Below are 12941 nucleotides of genomic sequence, written 5' to 3' on the forward strand. Positions count from 1 at the left end.
TACATACGAATCAAAGTACTATTTTTTCAAGATCTTTAATGTATGACATTGAAGATGTCAATGCTTTGATGGGGATTGCATTAAATCTATAGATTGCTTTGGGTAGTATGAACAGTTTAATGATGTTGATTTTCCCAGCCATGAGCATGGTATGTTCTTCCATTTGTTGACATCTTCTGCTATTTCCTTTCTCAAAGTTTCATAATTCTCTTTATAGAGATCTTTCACTTCTTTTGTTAGATATATTCCTAGGTATTTCATCTTCTTTGGCTTTATTGTAAAAGGAATAGAGTCTGATTTTGTTCTTGGCTTGACAATTGTTGGCATATACAAAGGCTACTGATTTGTGGGTATTGATTTTGTATCCCGAGATGCTGCTATATTCCTCCATCACTTCTAAGAGCTTTGTAGTTGACTCTCTGGGGTTTTCCAGCTATCAGATCATGTCATCTGCAAAGAGGGAGAGTTTGACCTCTTCTGTCCCCATTTGGATTCCTTTAATCTCCTTCTCTTGCCTGATTGCAATGGCTAGGAGTTCCAACACTATATTAAATAGCAGTGGACACAGTGGGCATAAAATTAAAATTTTCATGTCTCATGTCAACAAAGGCCAAAAATTTGATAATATTGAGTCACAGGCATGGGAAGAGAGGCACCCTTATAGTTTTGGTGTGAGTATAAATTCATACAATTGTTAATTAGGCAATGTCAACATTAAAAATATACACCTATTAACAAACCCACAAGGCAGATTCATGTTACCCTCTGATCAGAAAGCCAAGTACTCAGACAACCAGGATTGTCAAAGAGGAAAGGATTTAATGCAAGAGATACATCTGCTGGGAGGGGGCGAGGGGCACAAACTGCCTCAAATCCACCGCCTCAACCAACAGGGTCATATGGTTTTATGGAGATGAAAATGAAGAATGACGCCATTGTAAGAGAACTGCCCTGGCAAGCTCCGCCCTCAGGGTTGCAGAGCAAGGATCGGGCTGGAGCTAGTAACCTAGTGACTGAGCAGCCTAGAGGTGGAGACTGAGCCACCTTACAGCCTTAACCCTCAGGGGCAGAGTGAGACTGGTTTTGGCACGCCGGGTAGTGGATAGCCACTTCAGCAGTGATCCCAGCGACAAGCACTTTCCTAGGAAAGCTTCTGCTTAGCCAAGTTTAGAAATTTAAAGTGCTTTTTAAGAGGCCTGAAGACAGATTTAGGGTCTCCACCCTGTGGGGTTTGAAAAACCAGTGGAAGCCTCTAGTCGTATCAGCATTGTGATTAACATCTCATACCCCAGAAGACCACCTGTTGCCCAGACAATATTCAACAAAATATATATACTGCTTTGTTAAAAAAAAAGAAGAAGAAGAAGAAAGAAAGAAAAGAAAATGAAGAATGAATGAGGGGAGTGAATATCATTACATGTTAGGGGTGGAGTGCAGGGCATACAAGCACAGTGAGAAATCATGCTAGTATGTATATCCCATGAGCAAAAAATGGTGGGTAAGTCCCTCCCAAGGTGGAGATTTTAATATTATAAGCAAGGGGTTAATATTGGTCCTTTTTTTAGTCTTATGCACAGGCTCAATGGATCCTTGGACACACACTGTGGTGGTGTACCACTTATCTTGTCTTTTCTGAATAAACAGGTGATGTAAGGCTTTGTAGTTATCTTGTGGCTTCAAGGAGGTTTGGCCATTCTTGGGAAAGAATCTCAGAAGAGAATGCATCAGTGCAATGGAAAGTTACAAAGTCGTTCTGGTCAGCATATCTTACTGGCCTGGGAACTTGAAATATAAGTGAACTACAAAAAAATTTTAAACATATTTTCTTGCTTATGGAGCTGGTTACATACCCTTTGACCCATTAATTCAACTCTATATATTTCTCCGGCATATATACCCATACCTGTGTACAATGACAAATACATATGAGGTTCATGCCCACATAAGCCAAACACTTTAACAAAATATCTATGAATGCATGAAGGCTATGTTAACCAGTTTGACGAAAATATTTCAAATTATATATAAAACCAGAACATTGTACCCCATGACTGCATTAATGTACACAGCTATGATTTAATTTTAAAAATCTATGAATGCAAGGTTTGAAGTGTTATGTTGTAGTTATACCAAAGAAGACTGTACAAAAATTACAGAAAATTATATAGAGGATATATTTATATTACTAAGTAAAATAAGAAAAGAGAAAACAATATTTAGCATATGTTTTCATTTAGGAAGAAAACGATGTCAATTTGTATATGCTTCTTATGCTAAATAAATTCTGAGAGACATATGAGGAAAGAGACAAGTGTGGGAAAATGACAACTATATACCTTCTGTCTTTTGAATTTTGTGCCATATACATGTGTGCTTTACTTTTCTTGTAAAAAATCACTTAATCTTAGTGACTGAAATAAAATAAACCAAAGACCCTCCCTCCATCAAGAGATCTCATCCCTGTTCCTACAATCCTTCCTCACAATTGCTCTCCAATCCACCTATCTTCTCCTCTGCTAGAGACAGACTGCATTTCTTATTGCCAAATGAACTCCAAGGCCCATTCCTTAGTTTCTGCATTTATTGGTAAGTTTCTCTCCCTTCTGTAATAGTTCTTTACTCCAAAGCCTGCAGTTTAAGCTAAACTTCAACTATCCATGAGCCCTCTCTGACCACTATAATCTTCAGTATGATTTCTCTTTCTGCAATGAAATGTGTGTGTAGAAGTGAGTATATACTCGCTAATGAGTATATAATTCTATTTATACTAAATGGTTCACTATTTCCTTGTATGAATTAGTCTTGTCTTTGAAACTAGATTTTTAAGTATCTCAAGAGCAGAAAGGCAGCATGACTCAAATATCTTTGCACCTTTGACACTATCCACATATTGAGTGTTCACCCTGCCTGTTGAGTGGAAAAGATGGTGGAGGAAGGTCTAAATAGCCTCTTCAGAGATTTTGAGCCTGAGGGTTCTTGGTGTGAGACTACTATCACCAAGGCAATATTCTCTCAAGGAAATTCAGAAATACTGATATATTAGAGGCATATTACAATATCCACAGAGGATAAGCAAGTAGCATAAATGTCCAAATCAATCGATAGTCAGTGATGGGTCTTGGTGCTGAATTGGAAAATATCTGCCCTGCCTAATAGTTTCCAAAATCCAGATTTGAAAAAGACAAAATACTCCTCACACAAGCAGCATACATACATCCAACTACAAGCAACAACAAATTTGTGACCTTTAGTCTAAAGTGGCCACTAACCCATCTCCACAGGCATTCATCTCCCTAAGTGTTAATGTGCATCCATGGGAGACAGTGCTTATAATCTCATCTCACCCACACGCTGTCGGGCTTCCTTTCCCTCCTCCAGTCATTTAAAGATACCGCCACCTGAGCCTTTCCCTGCCAAGCCATGGTTTTCTTCCTGCATTTCTGATTTCTGATCATACATTTTCTTTTTATTTACTTTTGAGACAGAGTCTCACTTTGTTGCCCTCAGTAGAGTACTATGGCATCACAGCTCACAGCAACCTCCAGCTCTTGGGCTTAGGCGATTCCCTTGCCTCAGCCTCCCGAGTAGCTGAGACTACGGGCTCCTTCAGAATGCCAAGCTATTTTTTGTTGCCGTTTGGCCGGGGCCAGATTCAAACATACCAATCTCAGTATATGGCCCTGGTGCCCTACCCACTGAGCCACAAGTGCCACCCGATCGTACATTTTCTATAACATCAAACCTCTCCATTTCTAAGCCATACCCTCTGTGTCCTCCCTAAACTCCTGTCTGCTTCTCTGATAAATTTTCAGAACAAGAGAACAAATGGGAGAGTTGGTAAAGGTTCCCATGTCCCAACCACCTTTTCTCATAGGGTGCTCTATATGCCAAAGCACTCAGTTTTCTGAGGATGGGTGACCATATAGTTGTGAAGGAGACAGCTGAGCCATCATACTGGTGTAGGAGGTAGAGGGCAAAAAGAAAGTGGGAACTAGGCACTGCTCATGAGCTTGACACATTTAGTCCCAGGCTCCCTTTACAGATAACCACACACCTTCATCTACAGATTGACAAGCATATGAGCTTCCATACTGCACATGCCTTATGAAACAGGAGGCCTTTATGATGTAGTCTGGTGGCCTGGTTCTATCCTCTGTGAGGTGAACGTGACAAGGTCTAGTGTTGGGAGTCATTTGGCATTAGGACCCTGAACGCCTAGATACAGAGATGGCTGGTCTCCTCATTCTAATGAGGTTTCGGCCATGTTGAACCCTACTTTTGTTCTGTGGGATGTTGGATATCCTTTATATACCTATGGCTCTATCTTCATCATTATCCTAATTATCTGGCAAGTGAAAAGGAGCCACCATGGATTGAGGTTGGAGCCTAAGAGGAGCTGCTGCTGGGTAGGGAAACACTACGAGCACAACTGAATGAATTAAGCCTCAGACTAGAAGCTTTTAAGTTCTCAGTGTCTCCCCCTTATAATCCTCCCTTCCATTTTTTATAACATACCTTCATTTGCCTTTGTATAGCATTTTTCTTCTAGAGACTATAATTCCTTACCAGACCCTCCCTTCTTGGCTTTCTGAAAAGCCAAGAAACTCTCTTATTTGACTAAGGTTGAGAACTAGATAAATGGGGTCAACCTCATGGGATCTCAGAAGACCTCACAACAAGGGAGATTTTTCTGGTTGGTGAACTTTGTAAGCGCAAGTCTTGGTTGTTAGAACTGCTCATCCTTTAATCTATTCTACTTTTCCTCCTATACCATCCTAAGCTCCCTGCAGAACTTGTCATAGAAATAGGGACAAGAGATATGAGAATGGGGAGCTTCCAAGTGAATCAGAAATAAGCCAAGATGGGAAATGTTAGAGTACCAAAAAAAAAGGTGGAATAGATAAAGGAAATGTAGGAGAATGTATAAAATAAAAGAGATACATATATAGAAAGGAGTGTTAAATGTATATCATGTTTGTCTCATTTTGGACATGAAAAAGTAAATGGTGTCTCAGCTTCACATTCTAATGTTTTTGTCTTTCAGCGCCACCGCAAAGTCCGGCAAAGGGCTAGAGATGCAGCATCAAGAGGTAAAGTCTCAATCCTTCCTCTAAGTACCTTCCACATGGGTGAGGTTCCCATGGATCCTGTCCCTTCGTGACCCCTGGTGCCAACAGCTAGGTGCTCTGACCACTGAAGTCCAATTTCCTAACTGACAACTTTCACAGGAGACTTACTTCCATGGGTGGAAAATCAGAACTTGGGAGTGTTCCATAATTATGTCTTACTGCCCCAGGAATGAAGAATTAAGAAAGTAGGGGGAGGGCCAATGTCCTTAATTGTATCACCTACCAGTTTCATATCCCTATGGAAGTCATTTCATCTCTCATCCTTATCCATAAAATGGGCATAATGCTGATGATCCTACCTCATTCAGATTGTGGTTGTGAAGATCAAATGGGACATGGGAAAGCATGTTGTAAATTGTAATGTTGTATTTACACATGCCTTAGAGCACTGACTTTTCAGGATTTCAGTCTCTTGATAATAGTCAGAGGCCTCACTATTTAGCTGTAGGATGTCTACAAAATTCTCCCATGCCACATAACACTGTCTCCTGGTTCCTCAGCTAGGAGACTTTCCCAGGAAGAAGCTGAGAAGCCATGGAATCTGCTCTCTGTCATGAAAAGGTGATCTCTTACTCTTTGCAGTTTCATAACCACCAGCCTGGCCTATGATCATTTTTTGACTAGGCCTGGGGCAGAGATGTAGAGAGGGAAAGTGGCTAGAGGGGAGACTTACACAGTGGAAGCTGCTTCACTGGTTGAGAGGGTTGCCAGGGAAGAGTGGGATTCATATGCCTCAAAGGAATGAGTCACCCAGTTCAGCTCTGTGCTAAGGTAACGGTAGTTGTACAATTCAGAATTTGACTAGTATATAATTCATAAAAGACATTACATAGGGTTGCACTCAGACATGAGATTAATTATCCAGTCAAGAGAATAGATTTTCCATAAAGAAGTCTTCATTGTCCTATTCTCCTTACAGCTATACTTTTTCAAGGGAAGACTCCTGAGTCTGGCTGAACCTTGTTGACATAACCTTTTCAGTTCCACTTTCAAGGAAGCCAGTTCATGGAACAGCCATTAGATACAAACCTATCATCTTACCCTCTCCTTAAGATCTGTAGATAAAAGGATTAGGTCCCAGTAGATGCTGAGTAAAGTAGCAGGGATACCAAATAGCTTCCAGAATGCAGTGATCTCACAATGCACTGACACAAAGCTCTGGGTTCTTCAGCTTCAAATGAGACTGATCCAGATTCTACCTGGTGGTATTCCTGGCAATGTCCCATCTGCCTAGTTCCTTTCTCTTAATTCAGCTTCTCAAGAACTACAGAGACTGACTGACCCCAGGTCCTAGTCCTCTCTAGGAGGACTGTACCCTCCCATAGGTTGAGACCTTGCCCAATAAGCTTGAGATCCTCATCCTAGCCCACCATATCTTGCCAAATGGCATTTTCTTAGGAAGAAAAACAGAGGCATAGACATCAAGGGGAGTGCAGGCCCCAGGACTTGAAGAACTAGAGAAGGGCATTTCCAACCCCAGGCCATACACTTCAGAGATGGAAGAGTCACTCCAACATTAATGGTCCCGTATTTCCCTTCCCAGCCAGGACTGGCTTCCTGAGGAGGGAAGTGTGCGGCGAGTCCTGTGTGCAGATCCCTGCTGCCAAATCTGCAATACTGTGGCTCTGGAGATTCAGGAATTGCTGGTGGGTGAGAATAACAAGATCTTCCCCCTTATAACAGAGCCATCACAGGACACTACTTGCCTTGAAATGTTGTCCATGTCTAGTGTGTCTGATAAGCAGAGTCTAGAGCTTTGTCCCTGGCAACCCAGACAGCTTTTTCTGGCATCTGTAACTCCAACACTGTCACAATTAATGGATCAGACCGTTTTGACCCACTCAGCTGCTCAGTCAACCAATGCAGTTGGAATCCAAGATTATTGGGCTGAGCATCTCCAGCTAGGGCAAGAGTTTCAAGTGCCAGATGTGCTCAGAGAAACTACGTCTTCCTCAAGGATCAAGGAGCCTGAGACTCCAGTGAATCAGCAGGAGATAATACAGAGCAATGCCAATTTTGTCCAGGGGAACAAAGGACAGTATCACTTGAAGTCCCAGGACTCTCTGCTGTCCCCAAACCCAGAGAACACTAACCAGACACATTCTACAGCCTTGAATAGGGTTCTCCCTGCCCACCTGCCATTCCTCAGTCCTAAAGTCCTCAGGTTTCTCGAGCTCCATATAAAAAAATGGATGCATTTCCAGAGATGGGGGCTCCCCAGACGTGTAGAAGAATCCCTGAGGCAGCTTATGCCAAACCCACCATTGTATTACAAGCCTGAAAATACTTCTCAAGTCTCCATTCATAGTTTTGAAACCATTTCCCATGAGACCTTGTGTTCATGTATGGCCAGCCAACCCATTCAGACCTTCTGGGTTTCTGAATGGTCCATAATGAACCCAGATGAAAGACAATACTGTGAGCACATCCCAAACCCTATGGCTCTAGCTTTGCCATCTCCAGACCTTAAAGTCCTAAGTGGCTTCTATTCACTGCCTGGGGGGCAGGCTAGTGACTTGGGAAACCATCTGCAGAAGAAATACAGCCAGTTATTCTGTGGCCTCCCTTCTCTGCACAGTGAGTCCCTGGTTGCCACTTTCTTGGGTTCCCAAGGACTCTCCAAGAAGGGGGAAATGTCCAACTCCCCCAATAAGGGCCCTTTCTTCTTCAAGGACCTCTCCTTCCTCCCCCTGCTACATAAAACTCCACGTCTATCAACCCCACCCTCTTCCCCACCTTCCCCAAATTGGGTATCTCCGTCTGACCAGCAACAAGCTCAGATCAATATCCCATTTCTGACTCTGGCTAACTGTGAAGCACTGGAGTGGCACCTGCTAAAGAGGCAGCTTCAGATTCAGTGGGGCTTTCCAGCTATCTTCAAGGGAACTCAGCATGCCCAGAGCCCCATGCAATATGAGCCCTGTGACAAAGCCCAGTCTCCTGAGATGGTGAAAACTTCCTGGCCAGGGAAGCCTGTCTCAGTTATCACCAGGGAACTACTCTTCTTCCCAGAGCATGCTCGGAGGCTATTGGAATTCCACCTCCAGAAGCAGCTGATTCACCATCACTGGGGCCTGCCCCAGAAGATCCAGCAGTCCATCCAGTTGCTCCATTCTTACACTGACCAGAAGACATTGTCTTGGAGCAGCATAGCACTAGCCAGGATGAACATCCCCGAGCCTACAGCCATAGAGGCCAGTGGAAATAGTGCTGTGTTCTCACCCATCATGGCTTCAGCATCCATTTCCATACCACAATTGTTCGAGCAGGCCAAGACAAAATTGCAGAGCCACATTGACTCCAAATGTGGACAGATCCACCAGGGCAAAGTTCCTGCCTGTGTATTTCCCTCCTGCAACTCCATAATTCCTACACAACTGGCAATAACTGCCTTCCCCTGTTTTCCAGAAAGCCAACCCTTGGAGCCACAGGCAGCAAGTGACCCTGACCTAAATAAAAAAGTTACACCCTGGATGCCAAAGGCCCTTGATCAGCAGCAACAGGCCTTACCAGGTACTGTCACTGAACACCCCAAGCTGCCCAAAGCCTTGTCTGAGGGAGCCAAGGAGAAACTGGAGACAACTTTACGGCACAAGTATCTGGCCTTCCTGTCAGGGCTGCCTGCTCTCTACTATGTGGCTCTCTCCAGAGCCATGGCCTCTGCTGTCACTAGCAAACCTGTCACCACAGAGATGGTGCCTGAGCCCGTCGAAGTTCCAGCAGAGCCTCTAACTGAGATGATCTCACTTGAGGAAAAGTGTTCAAGCCCTGGGCCATGCTTTCAAGACAACAATGAGACTTGTGCAGATGCTGCAGAAGAGCTCCAGCCTGCAGTGGAAGTGGAAGGAACAATGGAGGCAGTGTCTCAAGAAAGCCAGATACATTCTTCTAACCCCGTATTACTCAAGACACATATCTTGGCCAAACTGAATTTCCACCTCAGAAAAAAGATCCTAGAGATACAATTGGGGGTTCCCATAAGGGTGAGAGAGTCCATGGAACAAACTGCAGCAGTCCCAGAGGACACATCCACACGGGGCGCTCATGGGAGTCTAAATAACCAAAGAGAAACGTTGCTCCAGGAACCGCCCATCCCACCAGACACTCATGTCCCAGATCTAGATCCAGTTAACGTTACTGAACAGCTGGCCATTGAGTTGAAGCCAGTGCAGCAGGACCACAAGGAACCTGGTTCCAAAGCAGTGCTCCATGGTTCTGCCCACTGGATCTCCAAGATTCCACAACCCACTGGGGACATGACAGAGGCCCAGGTGCTTTGTGTTCAGGCGGAGACCAGTGTGAACAACCCCAGCCTGGAGGAACCCTGGAGCCCTGAGCCCCAAAGCCCGGACAAGAGCAAGGATTCAGCCCAAGTCCCCATGTTGGCAGAAAAGATAGAAGACCCAGGGAAACCCAAAGCAGTTGGAGACCATGGAGCAGGGGATGCAGGGTTTAGTCTCTCCTCAACCAGAGAGGAAAGACACCCTGGTGAAGACCAGAGGCCAGGAGACAGGCTTCCGAACAAGATATCCCAAGGCTCCTGGAGACACAGCCATAGATTTCATCATCTTGCTGATCCCTGTCAACACAGCCCCCAGCATCACCCTCAGCCTGAGCTGTCAGACGTACACCCAGGAGCTCCTGGTGGGGAAGCACTTGAGAATGCCCTGCAAGACAGTCAAACCAAGCTAAATGTCATCCTCGAACCAGCAATAATTCCTGAAAATGTCCAGGGTGAGGTGCCCCAGTCTTCACAGGACCAACCTTTCCCAAACCAACTAATTGAGGATAAGCCTCTGCAGGGCCAAACTTTGCAAGACCAGGTTTTGCATGAACAGGTGATGCCAGCCTCTACTCACAAGAAGCCCAGCCTCCCAGAGTCTAGCTGGAAAAATAAAATAAAATCCTTCCTACACTGTATTAACCCTATGACAAAAAGCAAACAGCATGAGGAAGCCATGTTCTCTATAGCTGAGAAAGTGGCCAAAACCAGGAAAGAAAATGTTGAAAAGAGCCTGGTTCCAGCCAAAAGCCCTAAGGGGAGAACTAGGACAGAGAAGCCAACAGGGCACTCCAAGGCCCAGTCTTCCCGCACTGAGAAACCAATGGTCCTGGCCGCCTTGACTGGTGCCCGTTCCACAGACAATAATCTTCAGCTTCGCTCCAGACAACCTGGCTCTGCCTCAGTCCTGGGCCACCGCCGTCACTGCCTTCAGCACTGTCCTCGAGGGACTTCTGCCACTCACCGAGGGGCTTCTGCCACTCAACTAGGAGCATCCACCTTAGCTCCCAACCCTCACCTCAGAAACACTGAGGTCTATTCAAGGAGAATACACAGGGCAATGAAGGAGAGGTTGTAGGCTGCCCAACTTCAGCATCCCTTTAAGAAGACTGCTATTTCATTTCTATAAATATGTAGGTGGGACAAAGCATCACCTGAAATACACTTTATATGTCTAAACAAAGAGTTGTCTGTCTTCTTGTCTTTGTTGTATTTTGTTAAGGGAAGGCATGAAGAAGGCTAAAAATTCCTATCTAAAGAAGGAGCTTTAACTCACATTTCAGGTGGGTTGCCATTCCACATAGCTTCTCCCAGCCTCACCTGCATCGTTGATGAAGAAACTTGAGCAGACAAAAGATGGTGATTTCACATCTTTTGTATTAACCTAGATAGAGCTGAAACACATTCTTCTCAGAAAAGTATCACAAGAATGGAAAAGCAAATATCCAACGTACACAATGCTAGTACGAAGCCAATAGACAATCTAATTCACACCCATTCACACCCAAATGGGAGAAAAACTCATTTCAATTCAAGTTGGGGAAGGGGGAACGAGGGTGGGAGGAGAGGGAAGGGGAGTTTGGGGTACTCTCATTGAATGAACACTATGTAGGAGTGTATGTCACACCTTTTGGATGCAGAACTTTACCTAAGAAGGACTTTACCTAACAAATTCAAATATGATTTGGTCGTCTATACCCTCACATTAATCTGAAATAATATTTTTGAAAAAAGAAAAAAAAAAGAAACTTGAGCAGAGAAGGAAGACCCTGCCCTAGGGTGCATTGAAATTAAAAGTCAGGCTTGAATTCTGAACATTTATCATCCATCCCGCCAAACAATTTCACAGTGTCTCATATCCCTAGAGCCAAGGATAGTGGCTAGTGCATTGTAATACCTTAATATTAGAGGAATTCAAAGTCTGGGCTGGGAAGGCAAAACATTGTATTAGAGTGATGAATGTTATGAGGTGTAGGGTTGTGTCACAGGAGGAGGCTGGTAAGTAAAATCCCAGAAGGGTCATAGTAAAAAATTGCCCTGAGAAGCATCTTGCATTTAACAGTCAACTATTTGGATATATACTCTATGCCCAGTACTATGCCAAACACAATGAACAAGACACAGGCCTTGCCCATAATCCCATGGAGTAAAGAGTGTCATATGCACAAACTAGTCAACATATACATTTGGATATCAAATATTCATTTCAAACTATACAATAATGAACTCCCGATTCCCTGCCCCCATCCAATAATACATACCAAACCTGCTCTAATCACAGTATTTCTCAAACTGGTTAATGGCAATTCCATCTTTCCAGTTATTCGGGACAAAAACAATAGCATCATCCTTGACTTTTCTTTCCCACACCCAATCCATCAGTAAATCCTGTTATCTTTACCTTTAAAAATGCATGCAGAACATGATCACCTGTTACCCTCTCTGCTGCTACCACTACTGCAGTAGCATCATAACTAATCTCCATTTCATTCTGAGATCTTAGACCCAAATATCTATCATCAACACAGACGTCTGATGGGCTTCAGGGAGAGTCCTAGCTGCTGATGATAGGTAGGTTGGCAGGTAGACAGAGAAAGATGATAGATAGAGAGATAGATAGATAGATAGATAGATAGATAGATAGATAGATAGATAGATAGATAGATAGACAGATAGATAGATATATATGACTAGATAAGGTCACTGAAGAACTAAGTATAAATGGAGGGATCTAACGACTGGGCCTGAGTACGTCACTGTTAAGGAACTGAAAAATATAGACAGGTGTTGTGGTGGGTGCCTATAGTCCCAGCTACTTGGGAAGCTGAGGCAAGAGAATCACTTAAGCCCAAGAGTTTAAGGTTGCTGTGAGCTGTGATGCCACAGCACTCTGCGAAGGGTGACATAGTGAGACTCTGTCTCAAAAAAATAATAAATAAAAGAAAAGAAATAAATTGAAAAAATAAAGCAGGAAGCAGTAAGGCGAAAACACTGAGAAGCAACATCCCGTGAAACAGAAGGAAAACCAGCGATTGTGGAATACTGGAACAAGAGAGAAATGTCAGAGAGTGGTCTACTGTGTGAGAAGTTGTCAATTGGCCAAGGAAGATAAGGAGCATTAGATTTAGCAACATAGAGATCATTCATGACCTTAAGAAGAACAGCCTCTGAAGGCCAGGCATGGCTCACACCTGTAATCCCAGTACTTGGTAGTAGGAGGCGGGGAGGTGGGCAGATTGCTTGAGCTCAGGAGTTCGAGACCAACCTGAGCAAGAGCAATACACCCATCCCTAAATGTAGCCAGGTGTTGTGGCAGACGCCTGTAGTCTCAGCTACTTGGGAAGCTGAGGCAAGAGAATCACTTGAGCCCAAGAGTTTCAGGTTGCTGAGAGCTATGACACCATGTCACTTAATCCTAGGGTGACTGAGTGAGACTCTGTCTCAAAAAAAAAAAAAAACAGCCTCCAGTGAGTGATAGAGATGGTATGACTAGAGTGGATTCAAGAGAGAAGGCAAAGAAAGCAATTGGC

The 12941-nt window shown here is 43.9% G+C and overlaps 1 protein-coding gene across 1 annotated transcript; it reads left to right on the forward strand.

Moving 5' to 3' along the window:
• Positions 1 to 4262: 4262 nt before the first annotated feature.
• Positions 4263 to 10489, forward strand: SPATA31F1 (SPATA31 subfamily F member 1). The gene is made up of 4 exons (XM_053606074.1): positions 4263 to 4406; positions 5045 to 5090; positions 5630 to 5690; positions 6673 to 10489. The coding sequence occupies exons 1-4, from the start codon at positions 4263 to 4265 to the stop codon at positions 10487 to 10489; spliced, it is 4068 nt and encodes a 1355-aa protein (XP_053462049.1).
• The last annotated feature ends 2452 nt before the right edge of the window (positions 10490 to 12941 follow it).

This window comes from Nycticebus coucang, chromosome 2, assembly GCF_027406575.1.
Source record: "Nycticebus coucang isolate mNycCou1 chromosome 2, mNycCou1.pri, whole genome shotgun sequence".
NCBI classification, from domain to species: domain Eukaryota; kingdom Metazoa; phylum Chordata; class Mammalia; order Primates; family Lorisidae; genus Nycticebus; species Nycticebus coucang.

Bases quoted from the DNA above. Each gene is read 5' to 3' on its own strand.
- SPATA31F1 (XM_053606074.1), top strand. From the start codon at position 4,263: ATGTTGAACCCTACTTTTGTTCTGTGGGATGTTGGATATCCTTTATAT. The intron at 5,091-5,629 runs GTAAAGTCTCAA...CTGGTTCCTCAG, and splicing joins TAGAGATGCAGCATCAAGAG to CTAGGAGACTTTCCCAGGAA. The intron at 5,691-6,672 runs GTGATCTCTTAC...TTCCCTTCCCAG, and splicing joins CTGCTCTCTGTCATGAAAAG to CCAGGACTGGCTTCCTGAGG.